The 27,500-nt window shown below is 40.0% G+C and overlaps 1 protein-coding gene across 1 annotated transcript in view; it reads left to right on the top strand.

Annotated features, from left to right (window-relative positions):
• Nucleotides 1–288: 288 nt before the first annotated feature.
• WDR75 (WD repeat domain 75) overlaps nucleotides 289–27,500 on the top strand; it is a 1,027,793-nt gene continuing 1,000,581 nt past the window's right edge. Inside the window, exons 1-2 of the mRNA XM_044071106.1 lie at nucleotides 289–453; nucleotides 16,060–16,189. Of these exons, the coding sequence (XP_043927041.1) occupies nucleotides 368–453; nucleotides 16,060–16,189 (216 nt within the window). The 5' untranslated portion in view covers nucleotides 289–367. The remainder of the gene's footprint in view (nucleotides 454–16,059; nucleotides 16,190–27,500) is intronic.

Below are 27,500 nucleotides of genomic sequence, written 5' to 3'. Positions count from 1 at the left end.
AATCTGACATTTCTACAAAAAAATGTCCCACTTTGGGCATTTGAAAAGGTGGCAACCCTATCATTTGGGGTCTTAAAAAATTCATGTTCCCCAGGGGAAATGTAAATTTGTAAATGTTTTGATTTTTTTGGCAAATGAGCTACGTTCTTCGTGATGAGGTACCCTTGAGAGGTATCTAATTAAGCTTGGTCACAGATCCCCCAGTTGATACCCATACAGCTGACAGAATTCCATATCAAAATAAGTAATCAAACGAACCCCCAGCTAATACAACACAAATTCCTCACTACGAAAGTAACACCGACTAACGTGATGTTTATGCGACTGTGACCCAGTTGGTGATGTCAAAGTTCAGAGTGCATACAAAATGGTGGAGATGGAAAACATTCGCGTGGTTCGGATTGGTGGTAGTAAATTAATCTTAAGAAAAGTTTTATTTTCTTTGGACTCTAAGTGAGTAAATTATATGGTTAATATTGATATCGGATGATGCAGACTATAGTTCTTTTTTAATAGCGGACATACTGTTTGAAATCCTGTGGCAGACTAGTATTGCCTTTTTTTCTAGGTTTCAGGACTAAGACTAAATGTTTGTTTTTGGAATGTACATAGCAGGAATGTTGGTTTAATGCATATGGAGGGTTTACAGTTTGTTTATGTTAAAACATTAGTTGGTATGATATTTTGGATTTCTTTTTTCTTAGAAACGCACACCTAAAATGTGTTGAAACATGTTTTGTAGCGTTTAGTGAAGTTTATGAATGTGCCATTTTGTTGAAGAAGGAGGTTAGATGTTAAGTTTCGTGCATAAATGCATCGAGTAGAAACGGTCCAGGTGTACTCTGTTAACTGGTTCATAAATACCATATATCCATGTATGATCTATAATTGTGGGTACAGTCATATACAATCACATAACAGAGGTAAATTGGCTACATTTTACCACAATGCAATCTAGAGTAGAGAGAGAAATAAAAAGAGTGCAATAAATGTGAATACACATTTGATTGGTATCATTCCTATCTGCCTGTTTACTGGTAAGTGATTCCTTTTCTGTGTGATTTATACGACAGGGGCAAGAGTAAATGTGACATATACATATATTTGTAGTTTAGTATACTTAGTCAACTAGCATGTTTTGGGGAATATGAAAGGAAGTCTGAGTGTGGGGGGAAAATCTATGTGGACATGTGGAGAATGTGCACTACTGCCCACATACACTGTCTAGAGATGGAATCCTATTTAGATAACAGACAACAGGCAGTACTTTGGCATAACACTCTATCTACCCACCTGCCCATTAACATTGGTGTCCCTCAAGGGTCCATATTAGGTCCTCTTCTTTTCTCCGTATTTATCAATGACCTTCATCTAGCAATCCCCCAAGCTACATGTGTTCAGTACGCTGATGATTCTACACTTATATGTACAGCCACATCAACTTCTAAACTTCACTCCCTTACTCAAGAAGTATTTAATACAGTAGAACAATGGTTTACACAACATTGCCTTCTGTTGAACCCCCAAAAAACAAAACTCCTCCTTTTCAATCCTACTCGTAAGACCGTCCCAATAGATTTCTCAGTAATATCCACAAATGGTACTCCCATATCACCTGACCCAACTACTAAACTACTTGGTATTACCATAGACAACAATCTTAACTTTGACACCCATATCAACAATACTATAAAAACCGTCAATAAAAAGCTAGGCTCTCTCTACAGAATCAAACCATTCCTTTCACCAACAGTCAGAAAAACTATTGCTTACACCCATCTAATCTCTACACTCCTCTATGCCTCACCCATATTTACTAATTTATCTAAAAATAACCTCGCCAAACTGGATATCTCCTACAATAACATTGCCAGGTTTGCTACTGGCAACCCATTCAAAACCCACCACTGCTATAATCTTAAGCAGCTTGGATGGCTAGAAGTTCAGAATCTGCTTAAATACCACCAACTAACCATTGCCCATAAGACTCTTTACCAACCTTCCAGTACTCCTATATTAACTAACCTCATCTGTCCCTATAAGAATCTGAAATCCTTGTGCTCATCACACAAACTTCCTGTAAACACCTCTGTCTAATAACAACGCTGGGGACTCTCTTTTCAGCAACACTATTGGAAAATCCTGGAACCTTCTCCCCAGTGAACTTTCTTCAGTTTCCTCCACATCTCTTTTCAAAAACAAACTGAAACTTTTCCTAAGAACACACTGGCTATGCCCCTGTACTAAACCTGGCTGATCAGTTTTTCTACTCATAACAGGTACTGCCTACCCCCTTTTCTACTCATAACAGGTACTGCCTACCCACTATTTCCCTATAACTAGCTCTACCTTCCTTCTTGCCACTTTATCTTTTTGCTATCCCTTACCCTTCTGTTCATCCCCTAAGCTTACTCTTACTGTGGAAACTCTTTAATATATATAAAAGACACACTTATGCCTCTTTTATTTTGACTTTCTGTATTCTGTCTGCAATCTGAACTGTACCTGCCTACTGCACTGCAAAGTATTTCTGTCTTATCTGTAATTTTGTTCACTACCAGCCTTTGGCACTGTGATTTATTTTTGTCCTCTTTGATTTTTCCAGCCTAACTTCTAATACTCTCTGTAAATATAAAGATTTTATTTTCCTCTTATCCCAGACCTATTTCTCCCAGACTATAGTATAATATTAGACCTATTTTAGTATTGTACTCGAATTTTAAAATGGGCGGTACTTAGACCTCTATGATAATTTATGTATTAACCTGTAACAACATTGTTTGTAAAAATGTTTTATTTTGCTATTTTTTTCTGCATGGAGCTTATCTCCCCGGGCCTCTGCTGAAAATGGACATGTATCCAGTTGGACTAGCCCGGTCAACAAATGTAAAATATAAAATAAAATAAAACTGTGAGGCAAAGATGTTACTATTTAGCCAGCCAACATAATTGTGCTTCAAATAGTATAATTTAGTTCTTATTTGTTGCACAGTTGTCAACAGAGTAAGAGGTCTAGTCTAAGGACCATTTTCAGCATGACACAGTCCAAGAAGCAGAGACAAGCACACAGAAGAAGCAATAAATAAATACAGTATAAAAAATAGTACAACAAATACTGATAATGCTTACAGTGCATTTTATATAGATTGACCTGCACCCTGGTTCATCTTTCTAATGCTTCCTAATCCTACACCCAACTATAGAAAAAGCCCTTCTCATAACACTGCCATTATGTACAACACCTTGGTCACAGAACGCACACCCCAACATGGCTATCACCTAACTTAACCCCCCAACATAAACTCTTATACATTATGCCCTTACCTAATCCCCACCACACCTAACTCGCCCTTGCCTATAAAATCCATTCTTTTGATATTACATACATTTCACATTCAGGGCAAACTCCGTATGCATTCGACAGTCTGAGAATGTCATTTCTTAAGTGAAATCTCTATATATAATAAAGGAAAACGTGTAAAGTATGTGGAGAAATATTAGAGAAATGCAGGACAATATCAAGTAAAAATAATTAAAAAACATACATGATATGGAATGGAATGTGAAATGGTATATAAACACATTCAGGGTTGTTACATAGCAGAGAGGCAAACAAGTTCCCATCCTGATCCATACATTAAATTCATGCGTAAACAGTGATTGTGTGTGCAACCATATTAAAATGAGTGTGAAATATTAACTTGCACATTCATGATAGGTCACACATACAGATAAACTCAACAGAAAAACTCCTTTGTAGAATGGTAAAATAAGATCTAAAACAAAGCCTAAAATGCTATTTTGCATCATCGACCTGAATCATAAAAAGTCTGCAGTAAATATGGAGACAACTTGCTTTTCTTGTGAAGCCTTACTTACATAGGAGTACAAAATTGGCTTGATCTGTTAAGCTCAAAACGGACTATTTGTATGCATTTGGTTTGTTAACCATATCTGTATAATCACAATTATAGATTGAAGAACTGTGAGACAAGTCAACACACTTTGCAATTTCCTATAGAGAATTGTGGAAAACGAATCTAAAACTTATAAATGCCATCATGTGGACACATACGTGGCTTATGGGAAAAGGGGTCTACTTCAGTAGACTGAAAGTTTACTTACCCAACTTTCAGTTAGCAGAGACAAAAAGGCCGACAACCACAGAACACCGATATCCCACTCCAGATAAGTAACTGCTTGGCCACCCTGTTGAACTTTGCCCCATACCCCCATAGTGCGATATCGGAGTTGGTGTATTTAGTTAGGGTGGTGTGGGGGGGTTTACTTTCCTTCAGTTTTACTATTTTTTCAGGATGACCAAGTGGTTACTTACCTGGAGTGGGAAGTTGGTGTTCCGGGAATTTTGTGTTCTGTTGTTTGCCTTTTCATCTCGGCTAACTGAAAGTCGGGAAAGTGAACTTTCGGTCCACTGAAGCAGACTCGGGGAAAAGACAGTAGTTGTACCAATTCACAAAGTGCAGGAAGTTTTGGACATGTTGGCCTGCCTAACATTTTATGTGAAATTTTGGAGAGAGTCTTATTAGAACTTGTCTAAATTACATGGGACCATCTTCTGATAGAGGTGGAATAACATGGGTTTGTTAAGGGGGGAGCCTGTGTTTTGAATTGTTATGGCCTTTGGAGAGAGAACACTAGCCCTTGATAAAGGACTAATAGTGATTGCTACTTACCATGACCTTACTAAAGCATACAGTCCTAGTTCCCATAAGGATAGAACTGACACATTAAAAGTGGTAAATGTTATTTCAGTTAAATTAGATGGCTAAAACACTGGTTGACAACAGGAAGCAGCATGTTATGGTAAGTTTTACTTGTTTGTTCTGAGGATGGTTACCAGTGATCTCCCACGGGCACTGTACTGGGTCTTTTTTCTTCTTTTTTGGACTATTTTTCTCAGCTGTAACATGGGAATTAGAAAAAAAAAAAAAAAAAGGCGTCATCTTTAACAGTCTAATAGCAGTGGTAGGCAGTAATTTTGAGTTATTTATCTGCCAAAGAAAAAAAATCTTATTTTGTAATCCTAATTGTAAATAGCATGTTTAGTCTGTCCGGAGAGATCATTATTACATTTGATATCTCGCTCATCTAGTCCATTGTTGAAGGTGCTACTTGGTTTTGTGGCCCTTGAACGAGCCAGTTATAGTTACATTGATTTCCTAATAGAAATAGCTTGTGGTTGGAATACTACACCGCTTCAGAAAGCCTTCAGGATTTGTCTCGTATTTTTGATTATTCTAAATTACTTACAAGTGGCCCCCTGTATGATTTATAAAGCAATGGCTGATTTTGTTTTGTCTGATTTGTGCTTGGAACAAATTGCAGGTGGAAGATACTTGATTAGAGAACCTAGTACTAGTATCAGTAATGGAAAATGTCAGATAACATTACATCACACATTTCCAAAGAGGTGTCTGGAGTGTTTCTGCCCAGTCCTTCGCTAAAAATGGGCTCTGTCCCAGTCGGACTTACCCAGTAAACAATGTTAAATAAAAAAATAAATACATTTCAGAATTACAGAATGAGCTTCTCCTTGTAATTCAGTGATGCAAATAAAAAAATAAATACATTTCAGAATTACAGAATGAGCTTCTCCTTGCAAATAAATAATCAGTCTGTATTTTGAGGATAGGGGATAATTTATGATCATAAATGTAGAAGCTATGGCTGTAGTGTAGAAATAACAAATGTAATTCCAAGTTCAACAGGATACTATTCTGGGTAGTTTATTTGTTCTTTCTTTTTTTTTTTGTTTGTAAAAAGTGTTGGCATGTTGTAATGAGTTGTCCAAAATCAAATATGAGTAATGTGACCTTAGAGTACATACAAAATGGGTTGTAAGCCTGTGCTCAGTAAATGAAGAAATTTAAGGGCATCGTGGATGGATTACATGATACTAGAATAATGTGTAAGCCCGTATATCAAGAACAGAGCTGGAAATAATAGGTGGTGGCAAAGAGTGAGTGAAAAATTAAGCAACTGAGCAAAGAAGGCAGTTTTGTAAAACTAATGAAGTATGAACAAAGAAAATGAAATACAGTGAAATAAAAGTAATCCCTTTAAAGTAGTACCAACAAAAACAAGAAAAATGTAGAAATGAGATTGTTAGATAATGTAAACAGTCTTGGAAAATGGGTGGAGAAATGAAGATTACAATACATCAAGAGAGTAGGACTGAGAGATGTACATGGTATTGTTAGAAATGCGTTAGTTTAGTGGGAACAATTAGGTTGAAAGGGTTGGATTATGATGCAGTATGTTTAATGATATTAGATTTTTAAAGTGTTAAGAAATGGTTTGAATACAGATGTGAAGAAATGTCTTTTTGTGAATGGCGAGTAAAGTAATGTTCAGATGTGGCTATTATGCTTTCAGGGAGTGGAAGTGTTAAGTTTATAAGTTTTCCAGTAATTGAAACAGGTGGAAATTTAATAGAAGATTCTTTATTGAATACCATGTAGAGGCAGTATGGACTTCAAATTAATGAAAATACTTTTTAAAAAGATGGAAGCTTATTTCCACTGTAATGCAAAGAAAAGTTGGCCAATGAGTTTGACTGTCATTTGCATGAAGCATGAAAGACAAAGAACACAGATCTAGATGCAAGATATGTGAAGGAAGCATCACATGTGGCAAATTAGTAAGTGGAAAACCTAGAATTTATACTTGCAAATAAGATTCAAAGATGTTTTTTCTAAGTACAGACTTAAATGGCTTGGTTTTGCAAACCATTTTGCAGTGTGCTGTGTATTCGTGAGAAAAATAGATTGTTAGAATAGAATAGAGTTATAGGAAGTAATTTGTGGTATTGAGAGAAAAAAAGAAAGAAAAAGTTCTCAGCTGCTATGGAAAGGTCATGCCAGAACGATAACCATTTAAGAAATGAAAATGGGCAGCTGGTTAGGATTGAAAGGAAAAATAAAAATAAAGAGAGAAACACAACGATAGTAAAGAAATTGTACGTGAAATTAATGTGAAAGTTTGTGAAAAGGAGCATATAGAAAGAACAAAGAAAATATGAGAACTTACAACAAATCAGTTATGTGTAGTACAGAGAAAGAAAGAGGAAATTATTAGGTCCAAGGATGAAATGTGTTATTTAGAAGATTTAAAGATGGGCGGGGTGAAATGTAAAATTAATACGTGTTTGGCACTTCCTGTTAGAACGTCGAATGTTCAGGACATTGACATTTATAACAGAGAACCCAGAACAACAAAATGGCACAGTACCAAAGTGCCGTAACACTTGTATGATTGTGCGAGTTCGCAGTATAGCTGGGTTTGGGGTTTTGTCCATTCCTAGCTGTAGTGCAGTCCAGTCTGAAGATGGTGTATATAATTAGCAGACAAGTCTTGCCCTCTTGCAAAAACCCATATATGCAATGTTTTGCTTGTCAGTGCTATGGCCATTTGGTATCGTGCCATGTTGGGTTTTATGTTATCAACGTTTGTCCTTAACATTCACCATTCTATCATACCCATATATATTTACAAAGGTTGGCATGTGGGAGTTTATTTCCAATGTTTACACATTAAAATAAACAAAAACAACATTGACACTTCATTGTGCATACCCAAGGTGTAACCTCTGTACATGCAAAATAAAATCTTGCCTTTTGCAAAGGGAGAAGTCCTCCTGCTAATTCTGTTACTGACTCTGAGATTGCACAATTCCTAATTGTTCCCACTAAACTAACAGGAAGGGGCATATTCCCTAACCCGTGGGATAGTCAGTCTCACCCACCTGTTTAGTCAACTTTGAGGAGTTTTGCTTATTTTAAGTGCTCCCGTATAAGGAAGATTGTTTGAGTGCATATGTACACACACATGTATGTTACAAGGTAGCATGCAATATATTATACTTTGTCTGAAATTGCTGTTAACACTTTGTCTTGGGACCTTTATCAGAAAGTTTTTGCACATATTTAAAAGTGCTGCATCAGACCTTCTAATAATTTTCATCTCAAAAATAGCCCATATATCTGTTTGGTTTCTTCAACAGCCTTTCTTACCTGGTGAGTTTTAACCAGACTGTTTATATACTGGATATCTTGATATTGTTTTTATTTCAGATGTAGCTGCCATATAACATTTCTTGAAGACATTGCTTCCATGGCCTCTCTGCAACTTGGCTTTTCAAAATCTGCCTGTTTTTGCAGTGTGACTAGTGACAATTCTTGTTGATGGTTAATTTCCTGAAACTTCAGTTTTGATGCAGCTGTTCTATGCATTTACTATGCAGTGTTTTTTTCTCATAAGCTGTATTGGTTCTCAGTTTGGCAATTTTGCTATTACAACACCAGACTGCAATCCTGAGGATTCTTACTCTGCCTTTAACATGAAAATTCATTTCTGTCTTTGCTGACTTCTTTCCAACAGTTATCTTATTTTGTTTAATTTTCAGATATCTGTAATGTAGGTTTGTTTTTCATTTATTTCTGTGCTTACTAATTCTGAGCTAGCGAGAAACTTAGTTTTTATAGTGGAGTATTCCTACATTCCAAAAATTGTGAGATTATATTCTTGGTTTTCTTTCCATCTGTCAATTAGATTGTTACCAGTATGGACTGGATATCTGCTTGAATTTCAACTTTTATATAAACTTACTAAATTCATTGCTGACCATTTTCAGGTATGACAGCATCAGGTGTCCTGTATAAAACAAATAGATTGATTACATGAAAATTTGTCTGACAGTATTCAATGTATTGGGTCTACACAGACCAACAGCCTTATAGAAGGCTAATCAGGAGCCTGGTAGTGTTAAACCTCGGATCGTAAGCCATAAAACTTGATCACTCTACAACCAGTTGTTTGAATATCATAGATGTCAGTTGTTTGCTGTTTAGAAGTTTATTTCACTGCCAACTCCCTCTACGTTAAAAAATATTGCACCTGATTTTCTCACAGCATTAGGTGTCTGTGCCCGACAACTGTTTTCATGGTGTTTTGGGTAAGCGCATTATCTAACGTTGGTCCTGAGTACTTGTTATTGAATCATTTGAACATCATAATCAGGTCACGCCTTGCTTAAAAAGCACTGACCTTTCAAGTCTTTTTGGATAACTGCTGATTCTCATCCCTGCTATGATCTTAATAACATTTCCTTGATTCCTCAAAGTCTTCTAAGCTGCCTTTAATAAGGATGCAAAATGTATTTTCTCTTACTGGTGGTAGTTTGAAGTATGTCCCTGCCAGTACCAAAACATCATCTCACAAAAGCTGTACTATTACAGTCTCTCACTGTCTCCTATTTTGTAAATATCTGGTTGCATATTACTTAACTGTAGCTCCTGTTTCCATTTCCAAAGAGTAGAGTGCTACATTTTTGCATTAAATGTAAGTGAATTTGCCTTGGAACACTCTAATGATGCACCAACAGGACTCCCTATTTATTTCTGTTTTGTCATGTTCTTGTAGCAGCATTAGTTTTGGGAACTTGGAATAATAGTCCCCACAAATGATTATGCCTTCTTTGAATTGGAACTGATCTATACCCCTTAACGTAATGGGCAGTATGCAGTTGTTTATGCACACCTCTCCTCTTTAGGTTTCTACTGTTGTAGCCATAGCAGGTAGCACCATTCTGTATTACTTGTTTATCAGTAGTTTAGAACACTACCCTCTCTAATGTGCCATAGCAAATACTGCCTAAATACCAACCACGGTGTAATCATGCATATCTCTTTTGCAGTAAACCCTAATCTCCTACATACTCATTGCAGAGAAGGCTGGTGATGTATCCATAATGAATATTCATCAAACAAACCATCTTGTCACTGTATCAAACTCAAAATACTAAAACATTGATAGAGGAAATGCGAGCAAGACTTGCATGATAATATGAAGCAAACATCTGTCATTGGTACATGTATTCATTAAAATAACCTTGTATGAACTTAAATTTAAGTCGTCGTAATCATCCTAGAGCCACCAAGTTGAAGTTCTTGGTAAGTGTTCCACATTGTGGAATGTAATCTCTTTTGATGTGAATCAAATAGTCACAATTTGCTTATATAACAATGGTAAAACTGCTTAAAAAATACCAAAAACTCTTAAGCGATTGGGCAAGATGTGGAATGTATACTTAAATGACTTTGATTACATAACTGACTGGTTAAATTGGCTTACTTATAAAAAGTTAGTTTTGATGAATTGATAATTCAATTTTAATTACCATGGATGTTGGTTAGGGCATAAGATAAGATTGTAGCCAATGGGGAATCTTGCTGTATGAATATCCATTTTGTGATGGAGTTAAAGAATATCGTAAGAAACTGCTTCTCCCTGCATCTGCATATCATAAACTTTAAGCTGGAGACTTGCCAAGTTTATTTTTTGTATGATGTAATTGATTTATCTATGTCAGTCACATTATCAACCTCCAGACCTGTACAAAATGAGGGGGAATAGCATTCTACACTTACATCACTTGTTCTGTCTTGGTCAGTATTCTGCTTTGTGAAAAAATAAGAAATCAGATATGATTGTGCCTTTAATGGTTTGAAAAGTGAGGCATGGCTCACCTCTGAGCAGTCAATAGATTATCGAATATGAAAAGAGTCCTGCTGATCCATTGGAATAGTTTTATTTGATGTAGGCTGACCTGAATCAATAAATAGGCCCCTTTTCAGTGGAATCTTGAGAAGAGAGAAGCTCCAGTAGGCAGAGATAACAGAAAGGAAAAAAAAAAGCCAGGGAATAAAAAATCAAGTTTAGTAAGTTTGCACATATTGAATTTTGTTAGAATAGTAGAAAGGTCAGTTATAGTACTTATTTTCAAATGTAGTAATACATTGTAAAAGTAGAAATGTCAGTGTAATCACAGATTTATAATAGAAATGCACTTTCAGTGTTGCTGCAGTATTCAGCTGACTTACGCAAACAGAGGGTTCTAGAGAGGATGTTGATTGGGGAAGGAGGTGAGTACTGTACTGCAACAGCAGGTATTGTATGGGAAGAAAATAGGGTTAAAAGCATTTGCAGACAATTACAGTAAGACTTTTTTAGGTATATGTCAGTTTGGGGAGGAAATTTAATATGGTTAGGGTGGTTTGTGTGAGTTTACAGCAAGGGGTTAAGTAATGGAATAGATCTGTTACTAAAATGCTAACTGATTTTTAGTGTTCAATTTAGGGACACTCTTATTATTATATATGTTTTTAGAAGGTTTCATAAATGTTTCTGTTTTGGATTCTGCTCTTCTTTTCAATGGGAATATTATTCCAAGGTTATTGGTTTATGATTACCGAGTATAGGGCATTCGCAGCATGGTTATGAGCTTTGGAAACTGTGAGTAGATGTCTGTCTTGTAGTCTGAGATGGTTGGAATCTAGTTGTGGACAATTCCCTGTAAAGCTGGATATAGATATGATTTCTGAATGTTAGTTGTGTTAGGAGTATGTTTTTGTAGCTCAAGCCATTCGAGTTTGGTTGGTGCAGTACAGCGATATAGATATGTTGGAGGCAGTCTGCAGAATCTCTCCACTTATTACGTGTCTACAGTTGATGGACTTGTGTTTTCTGGAGGGTGGTAAGCATGGATGAAACACAGAGAAGTTTTATAAGAAGTGCTTTGGCTGCTGGTCGACTTAAATCAAGAGTGGGAAAAATTTGGAATTTTGACTTTTCCATTTGAGCAGTTATGCTTGGATTTGCACATACCAAAGGTGGGGGGTATTGTATTCTGTGATGGGTCTGATAAGGGAAGAGTACTGAGATGGGATGACAACTTTGGATCCTTTTGGTAGGAGAAATAGATATCCTCATTAGTTTTGGTATAAAAATATTAACAGTTAAGAGTTCTCCTAGAGTTAGTGGTTAGTAGATTGGGAAAGACATAACATGCCATTAGTTGTAGTAGGACTGTGTCTCCCTTGCTGGCTTTTAAATTCCACAGGAAAGCAAAGGGTCTTAACCATAGGCTGAGGTATTTGTGAAGATAAATTTTGATAGTAGCGTTAGTCTGTTCGTTTTAAGAACAATTTGCAAAAGGTGCAAAGTTGATTATGCAGTTCTGTCTAGTGCCATAACATTATGTAAGCTAGCTGGTATTCGGTCTGCTTTAGATCCAGGGAATCCATCTCTAAAGATTGGTATGTCATCAGCATAATGGGTTACAGAGGAGGTGAGTGAGATGGAAGGAATATGGAATGAGGCCAAGCACTCAATCCTGGGGTGTTGAGAGTTAAATTTGCCCACATGTGGTAGGCTGCCGTCTGCCTGCTTGCTGCAAGTTCTGTTTAACAGGTTGATGGTATTGCCCCAAGAAATAAGAGGTTCTGTACCAGGACCAGTTTGCTTGAGATTCTGGATAAGAAGGTGGCAAGCTCTGGTTAAGTCTGTTATAAGCTCTGTCACGTTTGGGTATATGGTGTTGGTGACTGAACAGATAGTAATCCATTTTATTATAGCCTGAACAGAACTCATGATGGGTCTGAGAGAATCCCATTCCTGTTGATTTAGTCAATTGGTTTCTTGTAAATATTCTATTCTAAAGTTTTGGTTAAGGAATATATGTTGGACATTGTTCTGTAGTCTTTGGAGAGGAGTGGGTGATAACTGTAGGGAGCAGAATCCTTACAATTGTGGGGAAATTTTGTTTTGCATTAATAAGAGATTAGTGGTGGGAGAATGGCTTTGAAATGTTTTGAGACCTTCCATATGGAGGAACATTGGGTGAAGTATTGTAGGTCTGGTGCTGGAGATTAATCAATTTTTTTTCTGGAAGAGCAGGATAAGAGTTATTTTTGAGTTGGAAAGGAGTGTGATACTGATTGAGGTTCTAGTGGGTGAGGGATAGGGACTGGTGTTTGTCTAGGGTATGCTAGAAGTGTAGTATGACATTGCTGTGGAAGTATGTGCCATATATGCCATAATTTGTTTGGAAGCTATGAAGATGAATTAAGGAATGCAATTTCTCTTAAAGGTTTACAGAAAGAGTTTGCCTGACCATGATGAACTACTTTGATGATAAACTGTCTTGACTGTATTAAAAGCAATCTTGTGTAAAATACAATAGGTATGAAAAAGTTCCCAGTCATCCTGTTTGTTTGTGGCTTTCCAGTAGTATCTGGCACTGTTTTGTTTGCTTTTGTTAGCAGTTTTGTCATTTTTAAGCCAAGGGCATCTTTCTTCAGTGACAGTATTAGTTTACAAGGAGTTGTGTGGTTTACTGTAATATTAAGAGGACTGTAAAAAGGTTGAGTGCTGTAATGGGATTAGTTTTTGCATGAATGGGTGCTCATTTAGTTTTGTGAAACTCAAATGAAAGTCTATTTTCTATAGTTTCTGTAGGAGGCTATGACTGGGCCATAATAACTAAATGACTGGATTGCTTCGTCATATAAGTACTTCTGTAGGATATTTTTTGTTTGAGAGGCTACTTTCCCTGGCGTGGGGGGAGCTAAGTCTGTTACAGGGCAAAATAAACTGTGTTAGGTTGTTTTGAGCCTAGTTTGATGTAATCATTCATAGCTGGATCAGTAAATTTCAGATGGATTTTACTCATAGTCGTTATACTATCATGTACTACATCTGCTGCCCTTGTATAGTTTAGTAGTGGAGGTAGGGGTATGTAGTCTAGCCCCCATATACTGCTCCTGAGGACATTGCCAATATCCTGGCAGATCGATTCAGTGCCAACTTCACCCCCTAAAGGGCCCATCTCAATACCAGAAGATTGCCAAATTCCGGTAATCATGGCTAAACAGGTAAAAACTGCACTCCAAAGCTAAGAATACAGCATCCATGGGACCAGATGTCATCCCGGGCTGTGTACTACATGGGTGACATGCCAGTTCATTTTGTAGTTCAAGTGTCATGTTTAATCACAGCCTCACCTCAGGCTTCATTCCCACTGAGTGGCACACAGCTACAGTTATCCCACACCACAAGGGGGGATCCACCTTTGATCCTGGGACCTACCATCCCATCAGTCTGGGAAGCCTGATCTGTAAGGCCATGGAACGTATTATCATGGAACTTATAAACAAAGACATTGGCAACCTTCAAACACTGGACCCCACCCAGTTTGGGTTAGTGAAGGGCTGATCATGTCTCCTGAACCTGATTGACTTCTTCGAATCAGTCTCCAGAGTGCCGTGGATGAGGGTAAGGTGGGCCACACAGCCTATCTGGACCTTGCCAAGGCCTTCGACACCATCCCCCACTCTGGAATCATAGATAAACTTACTAAGCTGGGCATAAATCCCTACCAACTGGCTTACTGACAGAACCCACACTGTAAAAGTAGCAGACTCCAAATCCAGTTCCAGACAAGTGGAGTACCTCCGGGTTCAGTCATGGGACCGCTCTTGTTTGGCATCTACATCTCTGAAGTACAGGGCAACACTAAGGGACTCTGACTAACAAAGTTCGCAGATGACTGCAAACTGGGAGCCATTATTGAATCCTCAGATGATGTGAATATTCTACAAAAGGGCCTTACAGAAACAGATGCTTGGTGCTAGAGCCATAGGCTCAAGCTCAATGCCAAAAAGTGTATAGTTATCCCCTTTGGGAAAAAACATGTACCAATGAATTACCACATAGGTGGCAGTACACTAAACACCGAAAGTGTGATAAGAGACTTAGGAACACAAGTGGACAGTGGTCTCACCTTCAGTAACCACATCGCCACAACAGTCAGGAAATCCTTCTATGTGGCACACCTCATCACCAAGAGCTTTTCATCCAGGAAAAAGGAGGTCATTGTCCCACTGTACTCATCCCTCAATAGACCCATCATAGAGTACAATGCCCCGTTTGGTATGTACCTCACAAGACATCTGCAACAACTGGTAAGGCAGCACAGACACCTCACTAAAAAAATCAGAGGCCTAAAGCAGATGCCCTGTGCTGACCGACTAAAAAAAACTCCAGCTGTGCTCTGTCGCATATCGTCTACTCAGAGGCAATCTCTGCTTCACATACAAGGCTGTGTCAAACCCAGAGCTGTTGGACATCCCAATCCATCAGAGCCACGCGCTCCAGGGATCTAAACCTTGTCATCACAATGAACAAAACATGCTGGAGAGAGAGGTTTCTGACCCAGAGACTCCCCATACTCTGGAATAGACTGCCCATACATGTCAAGCAGAGTGCCTCCTTGGTTCTCTTCAAAAGGAACTTTGACGACTGGATGGGAGATGGGAAATTTATCCCAGAGATCATGTCAGTCGCCCTGATAGACAGAGGTCCAGGGAAGTAAATATTGTGGGAAGAAATAGCCAGGGAATTGTTATGGCTAGGCTTGTATAGGCCCTAGGACTGATAGCCTAGTACCAACCTATGGACCATTTCACTGATGCTAGTTCTGTGAATCTTAAATTCTGTATTGTGTGATGACTTTCATGCTTACCTCTGAGTTGGCAGTTTCCTGCCAGTGTTTGCCTACCAGATTGGGTGCATTAGATTATAGTCTGTCTTCATTGCCTTGAGGCTAACACAATTCAAATAATAAAAGTAAAATACATATTTATTGTTTTTCTTTTCTTCCCCCTGATTTCACAGTAAACATCTACAGTTTGCCCATTCGTTTATTCAGATTCTTTGCATTTGTGTATACCAGAATCGTGAGAATCCTGGATCGTGAGGCATTCATCCTCTGGATAGTCAAGAGATTTTATATTGTGTTCATAATCCCCTCTCCCCTTTACTGTCAGACAGGTGTGATGCAGTGCCTGATACTTTAGGTTTCTATATGGCTACACACTTATTGCAGAGACAGACCCCCCCCCCCCCATATGCCTCCTGTCCTTACATGAAGAGCAAATCTGTAGTCTGATCCACAGGTGATGTAGCGTCTCTCTCCTCAGAATGATTGAATCAGTGTTAGCCTTTCCTTCCCATCCTACCTCTCCCTCACTAACTGCCAGTGCCTGAACTTTAGTCATGTGTGCCATAGTTGGGGTTTTATCCTTTAGGACATAGCACCATGCAGCCATCTGAAAATATTAGTGATTTGGAAACTATCAGTGTTATTGCATTTGGAGTTACACAATGAAATAAGTCTTTATTTTTTCTTGTTCTTTTCAGATATCTTCTGTGCATTTCAGGTGATCTTGTGAAAGTGTATAGCACCGCCACTGAAGAATGTGTGCACATCTTGCGAGGGCACAAAGACTTGGTCACTGGACTCTTCCTGAATCCCAGAAATCACTTGCAGGTTTGTTGTGTTCCTAGAGTGAGAGTGTGTGTGTGTGTGTGTGTGTGTGTGTACGCGCGCACGTATATGTTATGTATGGGTCTACTTTGAATGATTGAAATTTCAAAACTTTCGAACATCATATGGCCGAGACTATATGATCGAAGTTTTAAAACTTCGAACATTCAAAAAAAACAACCAAACAAAAACAAATTAACACATTTATGCAGGAGGGGTGAGCCCCCTGCACCCCCCCCCGCTATTAAAATACGCCAACTCTGAGATCGCACTACAGCGAGGAAAAGGGAATATTCCTGTTCTGCGTTGTATGGAGATCTCCGTTTGAAGTTTTAAAACTTTGATCATATGGTTTCAGCCATATGAAATTCGAAGTTCTGAAACTTCTATCACTTAAATGGGGCCCATTTTTTATATTTATAATCTCCATCTCATACCCTGCTCTCTTTAAAAAAAATCCCTCAGACAACACCTCTCTACTTGCTGGTTTTGGCCATGCCAAAAATAACTCTTCTTTTCTTCTCACTACTCCCACTCTCTGGGGCTGAAGGTATGCACTCTTAGCAGGTCTGCAGCCATACCTATGACTGTTACTACACTGTCTACACAGATTTAAATGCATGTAAATAATTGTATACGATGTTACTGTTTTTTTCTGCCTTCCCACCAGTAATGTCTATGACCTCTGTATGACCAAAAGTAAGTTAATATCATCGATGGACTACCATAAAACTGCAATGGAATTGCTAAAAAACTGTAAATAGTGCTACATTTTTTGATATTTGTATTTTTGATATTTGTATTTCTGTAATGTGACTTTTTATGTGGAGCTTTTCTCCTGGGCCTCCATTGAAAATGGGCTCACCTAGGCCCAGTGGACTTTCCTGGTAAACAAATGTTTTATATATATATATATATATATATATATATATATACACACACACACACACACACACACATATATATAATTTTATTATTTTTTTAACATATATAGTAGAATTTAATTTCAGAAAATAAAATGTCTCAGTATTGTCGCTAGTATATCATAAATGCCAAATAATATGTTTTTAAGATGAAAATATTACTCATTTTAGTACTAAGTAGAATTGTGCATGTTTGTGTGGGCAGTATGACTAATGTGTAAAGTTCTGTTTTGAGATGACCAAAAGGCAGCAGTGCTTCAGATGACAATGTGCAAGTTAAATTTACTTCATAGTTTTCTGATTTATTAACGAACCAAACTGATGATCAACAAATGCAAGAGAATTTTTGCTGTTAGCATAAACATAGTTAACAAACCATGAACAATGATCAAGACATAATCTAAGTGTTGGACACGCAAAGTTTAATTTTACATAAAACAATTTTAGATGTTTATACACTTATGGTATAGTGAAGACATCATATATTGAAATATTAATGTAGTGTAATGAGAGAAAAAGGGATGTACCTGCTCAAGTCACAATTTACACTGACAAAATTGGGTAAAACATTAAGTACAGGATATGTATGGATTTCAGTGTGAACAGTTGGAATTGTTGCAGACACATCTTAAAGTAATCTGAAAAAAGGGTTATATTGCCAGATATGGTGACATAGGGGGATAAAACCTGACCATGGTCCAGGTGAACAAAGTTTGATTAGGGCATTGGCCATCTCTCAGAGCTGGTGTGGGAAGGAATGGGGTGTCCATTTATTGTATTGCTGGGATCTGTCAAAAGAGTGGTAGCAGATGCAGACATAGTGTGTAGCTGACATTTTTGGTTTAGCAGTAGCTTTTTACGTTCAAAGGTGCACAAAAAGATACACTTGGTTAGAGAATGTGTTGAGGCCCTTGTGATGATGAGTCACACAGCCCCCAGTCAGGGGAGGTAAGGGTCATACATGTCTCACTCGGAAGGTGTTAGGGCCATATGTGTATAATGCACCATTGTTAGGATGCCATTGAAGGCACACAACCACAATGGCTGCCTGGATGGCGACCCTTCTGGTAATCTGTCATCTCCATACAAATGCTGCCCAATATGGGGATCATGTGAGCTGAAGTCTGATGGAGAGAGGCTTGATGGTCAGCAGACATGGTGACAAAAAGCACCCGGAACAAAAGCAGTTTATAATGGTAGACGAGTTGTGCATGTTTATTACAGAGAAAGGTAGAGTTCACATTTTTCCTTTAACAACTGTTGGAGGGAGGGGTATGTGTGTTTTGTTGGGGTAGTGAAATTGAGCTTTGTGTATAACTATAGTGTAACTGAAATGCATTTATTGCCCTGTCCCTCCTGTGGTATCATCGGCTGCTGATGCTTGTTTGGAGGCTGATCACATGATAAGGCATTTCAGTTGTGCCAGGCCAATGTAGTTAGTAACATGTGCCACAGCTGGATTTTCGTTTTTGAGCATCTGCAGGTGGTAATCATGTGCCTTGTATTTCAAGAATCTGCTCTTTGTCTCTCATTGGATGTTTTGACTGTTTTTGCTAAGAAGCCAGTGGGCCATAGTAAAGCTTCCCAAGTTGCATCTGTCGGACAGAAAATCCAGGACGTGTGTCCTACCATTGCTTGTCTTAACCCATTCGGTTTTTGATTGTTGCTATTTTGTGGAAGAGGCTGTGGTAGAGAATCAATGCCCCCTTTCCGCTGCCTAGTGAACCCGTTGCGTCTTGGGATTGTTTATCCTTCTGAGAGGAGGAGAAAATTCTCTCCTGATTTATTGTGTGATTTGGATGTTTGAAGAGTTTGCATACTCTGTTCAGGTTAACTTTTTTCTTGGTTACAACACTGTCAATGATGAAACATTATTTTCAGGCTTCCATATTTAATTTAATGTGAGAGTGTTTTACATGGGTGGAGCCAAGTTACTTTCTGACTGTCATACAATGCAATTCAGATTTACTTGGAATTGAAGCACAAAAGCCAAACGTCATTCCTCTTTTTATATACATTTGAGGATACCTGTGAGATCACATCATTAAAGCGTGGTTTTCAGCCGTTGGCAGCAAGAAGACCCGACTTTCTGCTTTTGGGTCACTCGGTTTATATATTTGTGCAACTATTCAGTGACCTGTTCTCTGATTTAACCAGACATGGATAAAACCTTGGTGTTGGTGCCAGTTAATGGTAACTGCCATTATAGCAGTTAAAGCATGGAGTTAAGGTTTTGAGCTGGTAGTGAACTATTTACTGACATTGAGGGTACAGGGTTTAATTCCTTCCACCTCTATTTGCCTAGTGTGGAATTCTGAGCAAGTCACTAAACCAAACAGTGCACCCACATCATCCCTGAAAAGGAGTACTTGTGATCAGTGGTCTTACCAGTTAACACATGAATGCAGTTAAAAAAAATACGTTGCCCAATGACAGTGATGTTTTAGAATATATTTATACTGCATCCACTCTGATCATTAGCACTGTTAAAAAAAAAACTTTTCTTTCTGAACTACAGAAAATTTCTTCAGTTTGTGGCTGGGACAAAACACACTATATTCTTTACCTTTTGAGTAGCCATAGTGTATTTTTGAAGTACTTTGCTCCAGACAAGCCCACCTCAAGGTGCTTGGCATTTACATATTTCCCTATCATAGCAACTGCTCTAGTTCAAGTACACTCCAAGTCATTAAACTGCCCGGTTCAGTGCTTCACTAAACTAAGAATCTCCTGGAGTCATTAGAAGCCTGGCCTCATCCCTTTCCATATTAAATGCTTTTGTACCTAGGATGGTTTCTACAAAGATGGACAGGCTTTCTGCCCCACAAGAAAAGATTGCTTTTAATTAGCCTCCTCCTTCAGGCTGTAGTGAACCATCCATGACCACAGATTCCATGCAGAAGTTACCGAGATGTGTATCTTCTGTTGTTGTGGCTCTTTTTGTGAGGTGTCATATAAGGAAACTGCATTGATAACTCAGAAGTCTCAAATACCCTCACTGTCATTCTGTTGAGAGAATAGTTTTCATTTCCCCCATTCTCTAAGAATTCAGTTAGTTGATAGTGCAGGGAAGATGCATTCCAGGAATAACTTTTGTAGAGTTCAAGGAGGACCAGTCCCAACCTCTGGCTTATTGGAATGCAGAAAGATACTCTTGAGTCCAAGGCACTATTATATGTGCATTTGGCCTTGTGCCAGCTTTTCAAGGAGTTGTTAACCATCATTAAGGTCTTCAGACTGTTTTTATTATGTCATGGTCTTCTCTGCCCCGTCACAGTACCACACTGATGTGTAATATTAGTAAGTGTGGGGGACATGTTTCTATCAGTCTCTGTAGACTAGCCATGATGGCCTGGGATCTGGCATCAAAACATACCCGTGTTTGCACATGGAGGATCAGCTAAGATGATTAGCACATGGTTCCCATGAATAGAAGTTGAATCCAAGTATCTGCTATGAACTTCCCTTACTTTTGAGCACTCTGGAGATAGTATGCCTCCACGCATAGCCATGAAATACAAAACGGATAAAGTTCCCCTGCAAGAAATCCAGAGCAATGGGTGTGCTTTCCTTCTGTAGAACAAAGGTCTTATGCATACTTTTTTTCTGTACCCTGATTACCTAGGTTCTGGGAAAGGCTTTGCAGGTCAGGGTCAACTTGATTTTTGTGGTACCTCTGTTGCCAAAAAAATGGAGTGGGTTCTTCTACTGAAGGAAATGAGCTGAAGAGATCTCAAGATCTCACTTATCTCATTCAGCCTTATTTCATGACATCAAGGATCCCTGGGGCACCCAGTCTTAAAAAATCTAGGGCTTGCAGCCTGGAGGAGTGGGCATCAATCTTGCTTTGGGGGTCCTTTCCCTTGGAGGACCTTTAAGGAGGCTAGAAAGGCTAACACTGGAAACTCTACTTGGCAGAGTGCACTTAGATTTTTTTTTTCTTTGGTGCCCACATAATGACATTTGTTTCAAGGCACCTTTGGTTTAACAAACCTTCCTCTGCCTCTGTGTTTTTTGTCATTGGCTATTCTTGTGTGATATGTAAGGTGCACCTGTCCTTAGAACTTCCTTTTGCAGCGTTACTCTGACTGAAGCAATTCATGAATGGGTGTCTGCATTTCATGCCACTAAGGAAACTGGTGCTTCCTGTAGAGACGTTAAATGTAATTTTGGAAAAGCTGACCCTTGACATGAGCTGAGCTTGCTGGTTCAAAGACAGGAAGTTTCACTTTGTACAAAATCCTATTTTTAGTACTTCAGCAAGAGTTCACAAGAGCAGCAGGCTTGGTGCACATAGCACTTTACATGATCTCCCACAAAGATGTGGCGGAGCTTAAGACAAGTGACTCATTTTGCCGAAAGTGGTCTTAGAGCTGACACTGAGTTATACTGTTCTTATGCCAGTCTTTCTGAAATCCTCAGCACGAAAGGGAAAAAAAAATCTTGTATCCTTGGAGAATATGCATAGTTGGTATGCGTAGTTGGCTAAGATACTCAACCATGTCTAAATAGTGTTTGGGGGGTCCACTATGAATAGTCATGCTTTGTTTACTTGACACATGACTATATGACCCTAAATCATGTAAAACCTTGGGAAATGGCTAATCAAGACTGCAACATTCTCGAGATTACAAAACTAAAAAAATATATATATTTTTTTTTTTGCAGAAGACAGGCCCTGTTAACATGGGGGAAAGCCCTGATGCCTCATGAGCACGTGTCTGTGTGTGTGTGTGTGTGTGTGTATGTATATAATATATGTAAATAATCTTCCCTTCTCAACTATTAGTAATTCCCTCTCCTAAGAAGTTCTGCTTTAGTCTTCAAAACATCCAAACAATTTATTTTGGGTCTTAATTTTTCAACCTCCCTTCTAGCCAATCCCTTATCATTTAAACTTAAACTAACTCTCCTTTGAAACTTCATCAGCTGAATCTCCTTACCTAAATTTAGATCCCTGATGTCCTTCAAGAATGCAACTGCAGTCCTTACATATGGGTTGTCCTGCCTCAGGCAGCCTTCGGTCGGCCGGATTCAAAAGTCTGGGTCCGATGTCGGCTGATGTCGCCTCCTCCCCGACGTCAGAGCGGCAGGAGTATAAAAGTATCAGCCGACGCCATCTTCCTCAGTCTTTCTTGCCGCGTGGTGCCCGAAGCAGAAGCAGTTCGCAAGTGCTGGTCGGTCAGCTCCTGTGTTTTTCGTATCCGGAGTCATCAAAAAAGCTAAGTACCCCGTTGGGGATCTTTTTTCTTGCCTCAGCCGATGTCAAAAATAACTGAAAAAGTTAATAACTGTTTGTCTTGTGGTAAACAAATACCTCATAAGGATTTCCATTCTTACTGCCTCCCCTGCCTTGGCCCAGACCACGACGTCTCGGCCTGTGCCGCCTGTGCTTGCTTCAATAAGCGCACCCTCAGGTGCCGGGCAGAGTTTGCTGAAAACTTTTTTGGCGACAAATTCTCCTATACTATGCCGTCGGAACATCCGACAACTCATATTTCCAAAAAACGGAAGGACCGGGACCGACATCCTCGGCCCGTGACTTCCACCGACTCCACGCCAAAAAATACCGCGAGTACTTCGGTCTCTTCTGAGGCGGTTCCTCCACCGCTCCGGACTGACGACACCGCATTACCGATTTCTCCGGCCCCGTAGCCTGCGCCGGTGGTTGATTTTCCTCCAGATTCTGAAGCCCAAGATCTACCGGAGACCATCCCAGTGGACAAGGTTACTCCAGCACGTGGGGCAGCTAGGCCCCCTATGTCTATGTCTATCAAGGCCTACACACGTGCTAAGGCTGCTAGCCAGGCTAAGCCTCACCCTCCTAAAGCTCTGCCTCAACCCACTACTGATAAACAAATCATGTCTTTAGCTGCAGATTTAATTTCTTTAATCAGAGGCTCCCAGGCCCATCCTGAAAGAGGATCTCGGCCACCTTCTGACAAAAGGCCCAGGGTTGAGCATACTGACACCCTTTCATCAGATGAAGCCTCTGGTGACTCTGATCACTCAGAAACCCAGGAAGAGTCATTCCAGGCCTACGAGGATTCAGATGCGGAGGATTCTATCCCCTCTGCCTCCCCTCCTGAGGATATTTCTTTTGGGGAAGTACTTCACTCCATGAGGGAACACTTTCAGTGGCAAGGCCAGGAATACTCCGACTCCAGAAAGCGGCTTTGTACCTTCCTTAAGCTACCACAACACATGCCTTTAGCTATCCCTCCAGTGCTTGATGTTCTGGATGATGTGTATTCAGATTAGAGTGCTTCTCCTGATTCTCTCCCTCCTGCTCCTGTCAAGCCGGACAGATACTACAGGGTTCCTGAAACCCATAAACATTTCTTTAAGGCCCATGCTGCTGATCTTGAAACTATTTCCCAGGGGCCCAAGGGGGTTACTACATCCACGGCCAAGAATCCATTGCCCTCTGACAGGGAAGCTAGGTCCCTGGAGAGGTGGGGCAAAAAAGTTTATATTTCTACCACACTGTCTATGAGAGCCCTCAACTGCCTTTTTCATATGTTTCAGTATCAGGATTACTTGATGGATGACTTGCAGAAAAAGTTAGCCTCTCCTGAGCCTTTAGATAGGAAAGCCTTGCAGGATGTGGTTCACAACTCTCAGCAGGTTAGCAACCATGTTCTTCAGTGTGGATATGATGCATTGGAAGCTTCATGTAGGGCAGCTATGACAGGGGCCGTCATATGTAGACATGCATGGTTAAAAGAACAGCCATTACCAGATCATGTTAAAGCAAAGCTTCTAGATGCTCCTCTGGAAAAGCACAAGCTATTTGGTTCTAATGCTCTGGATGTGTTGAAGTGAATTGAGGAAAAGGCTAAATCAGTGCAAACAGTCAAGGATTTCCTCCAGGTTCAGCCTCCTAGGTTCAACAGGAATTGGCCTTCTAAGAATTGGTCCTTTCCGGACACTGACAAATTTCAAAGGGGGAAAAACAGGTGTGGCCGAGGAAGAGGGCAATACAGAGGCTCCTACCGGGGATGCCAATGGCAACCCACTAATCAGAGAAGTGGCGCAGGAACTTCACCTGCCCCACAGGGACAATCACAATGACTTGCCTTTGACACCGCCGACCAAGGCTCAGAGAAGCACCTTTAGGCGGAAAATTATCCTTATTTTCAAAAAACTGGCACATTTTAACAAAGGACAAATGGATTCTGGACATAATAGACCAAGGCTACAGGTTCCACTTCCATACATTACCAACAAGGCATGCCAAACCTGCCACAAAATCAAAGAGCAGAGGCATTCGAACAAATTTCAAAGCTGAAACAAATCAAAGCAATAGAAAAGGTTCCTTCTCAGGAACAAGGCCAGGGATTTTACTCAAGACTGTTCCTTGTTCCAAGAAAAGAAAAACAATGGAGACCTATACTGGACTTGTCCGCTCTAAACACTTTTCTCATTGTACCAAAATTCAAAATGCTGACGTTACAGCAACTCCTTCCCATGTTGGGCAAGGGGTCTTGGCTGGTCACTCTGGACCTCAAGGAGGCATACCTGCATGTCCCAATCAGACACAGTTGCAGAAGATACCTCAGATTTCTTGCAGGGTCAGAGCATTATCAGTTCTCAGCATTGCCCTTCTACTGCACCCAGAGTATTCACGAAATGCCTGGCATCAGTAATTGCACATTGCAGACTCCAGGGGATACAAATATACCCTTACCTGGACGACTGTCTTATACAAGCGGACAGCAAGCAAGTCTTGACAAAAAACTTGAATTATGTCATTCACTTACTACAGGCTTTGGGATACACAGTCAACTTACAAAAATCAAAACTACTGCCATCCCAACAAATAACTTTTCTAGGAGCCAAACTAGACACAGAATCTCAAATGGCTTACCTCACAGAAGAGAAGCAAGAACAACTACCACATTACTTCAAAAGCCTAGCAAAGCTCACCCAGATGACTGCAAGGAAAATCCTGCAGGCCCTGGGTTTCATGGCATCTTGCATTCTACTGATTCCACTGGCAAGACTACACATGAGAAAACTACAATGGTACCTAAAAAGTTTATGGTCACAACACAACCACAACTTAGAAGCAATTATCCCACTCATCCCATGTCTACAAAGGGAATTTTTGTGGTGGGCCCAAGCAAGCCAGTTAAACAAAGGTATGCCTTTCAACAAGCCTCAAACAAGCCAAACCATTACAACAGACGCCTCAGACCATGGATGGAGGGCAGATGTATTCAAGGGCAATGGACACCCCCAGGAAGTACATCTGCACATCAATCAAAAAGAGATGTTAGCAGTAATGCATGCAATCGAGGCTTTCGGAAAATATCTTCAGCAAGGCCACCTACTAATAAGAACAGACAACACCACTGTCATGTGGTACATAAACAAGCAGGGAGGTACTCATTCTTACCCCCTTTGCAGATTGACAATGACTCTTTGGTAAAAATCCCTGAAATTGAACATACAGCTACAGTCCCAGTTTGTTCCGGGCAGGGACAATGTACTAGCGGACCGTCTAAGCAGAAACATCCTGGATCCACACGAATGGATGTTGCATCCAGACATTTTTGCACAAATAACTTTTACATGGGGGAGGCTGGACGTAGACCTCTTTGCCTCCCACCTCAATCATCATCTGAAAAAGTTCTGCACGAGGTCACATCATCCACAAGCCTGGAAAATAGATGCTGTCTCATTCAGCTGGCACTCTCTAAAAATCTATGCATTCCCACCTCTACCATTGATGACCAAGGTGTTACTGAAGATCAAAGCAGAGCAACCGAAAGGCATCTTAATAGCTCCGGATTGGCCAAGACAACACTGGTGTCCACTACTAAGGAGTATAACTTGCACCAAACCGTGGACCCTGCCCCTATGGTCTCCACTCTTGACTCAGCACAATTACAGGACGGTTCATCCAAACCTGCAAACTCTGCGCCTGACAGCTTGGAGGGTCCCATGATGTCTCCGCATATCTCTTTCTCCAAGGAAGTTCAACAGATATTATTGGAAGCACGCAGACCTTCCACCAGAAAAGCTTATTTGGCCAAATGGAAGAGATTCGGCATCTGGAATACCAACAAGGGACAGGATGCATCAGTAATGAACATTCCACAGATATTGGAATACTTGGCAGAAATGCTGCATAATGGACTTTCATTTTCTTCCATAAAAATACATGCCTCAGAAATTTCAGCAAGATACAACACCGATCCTCCTGTGTTCTCACATCCTTTGCTAAGACAATTTCTAAGAGGGGTAAAGAATATCAAACCTCCCAGAAAACCACCAGTGCCTGCATGGGACCTCAATTTCGTGTTGGAAAAATTAACTCTTCCTCCCTTTGAGCCAGCAGCATCTGCAGAGCTACAATTTCTCTCCTGGAAAACAGTTTTCCTGTTGGCAATAACTTCAGCAAGGAGAGTTTCGGAGATACAGGCCCTCATGGCAGTTCCTCCATTCCTCATTTTTCATCAGAACAGGGTTTCTTTAAGAACCAATCCTTCTTTTATGCCAAAAGTGATCTCCAGGGTGTCTCTAAATCAAGCAATCCACCTGCCTACTTTCTTCCCCAATCCTCAAAATAAAGGGGAAAAACTGCTGCACACTTTGGACATTCACAGACAACTGCGCTACTACCTGGACAGAACTAAGGCCAACAGAAAGTCTGACCAACTATTTGTAGCTTACGCTCCTGGGGTACAAGGAAAAGCAATTTCCAAACAAACAATTTCAAAATGGATTGGACATTGCATCAGATTTTGTTATTCCTACCATGGTAAGGGTGTGCCAGCCAATGTCAGACCACACTCCACCAGAGCTACAGCCACCTCCACAGCCTTTCTAAGAGGGGTGGCTACAAAGGACATTCTAGAAGCTGCTACATGGAGCTCCGTGCATACATTTTCCAAGCACTACAACCTCCCTTTATATTCCAGATCCCAAGCAGGCTTTGCTTCTGCAGTCCTGCAGGGCATTTTAGCTACACCATCCTTATCATAGAGCCTACCACCCCCAGCTTGGCTATGGTATTCAACCCATATGTAAGGACTGCAGTTGCATTCTTGAAGGACATAGTACAGTTTTGTACTTACCATAAATGTAGATGTCCGATAGATATGCAACTGCAGTCAGGTTTTCCCACCCTCCTTCTCCTCTGTACATTGGGTCCACTTCCACCTTTTTATACTTAGCTGGGGATATCTGTTATGGTGTATCTGTTTATTGCTATTGTGTATGTCTGGAAATTTTTTTATTCCAGTTCTAATTTTTAGCCTTCCTTGGAGGGCACCTGGCATCTGGGGCAAGAAACACTGAGGAAGATGGCGTCTGCTGATACTTTTATACCCCTGCCGCTCTGACGTCGGGGAGGAGGCGACATCAGCCAACGTCGGACCCAG

Source organism: Protopterus annectens, chromosome 5.part0 (assembly GCF_019279795.1).
Source record: "Protopterus annectens isolate FY-2018-M chromosome 5.part0, PAN1.0, whole genome shotgun sequence".
NCBI classification, from domain to species: Eukaryota; Metazoa; Chordata; order Ceratodontiformes; family Protopteridae; genus Protopterus; species Protopterus annectens.
Note: the sequence above shows the minus strand (reverse complement) of the source record. Positions and strands in the feature narration are given on the sequence as shown.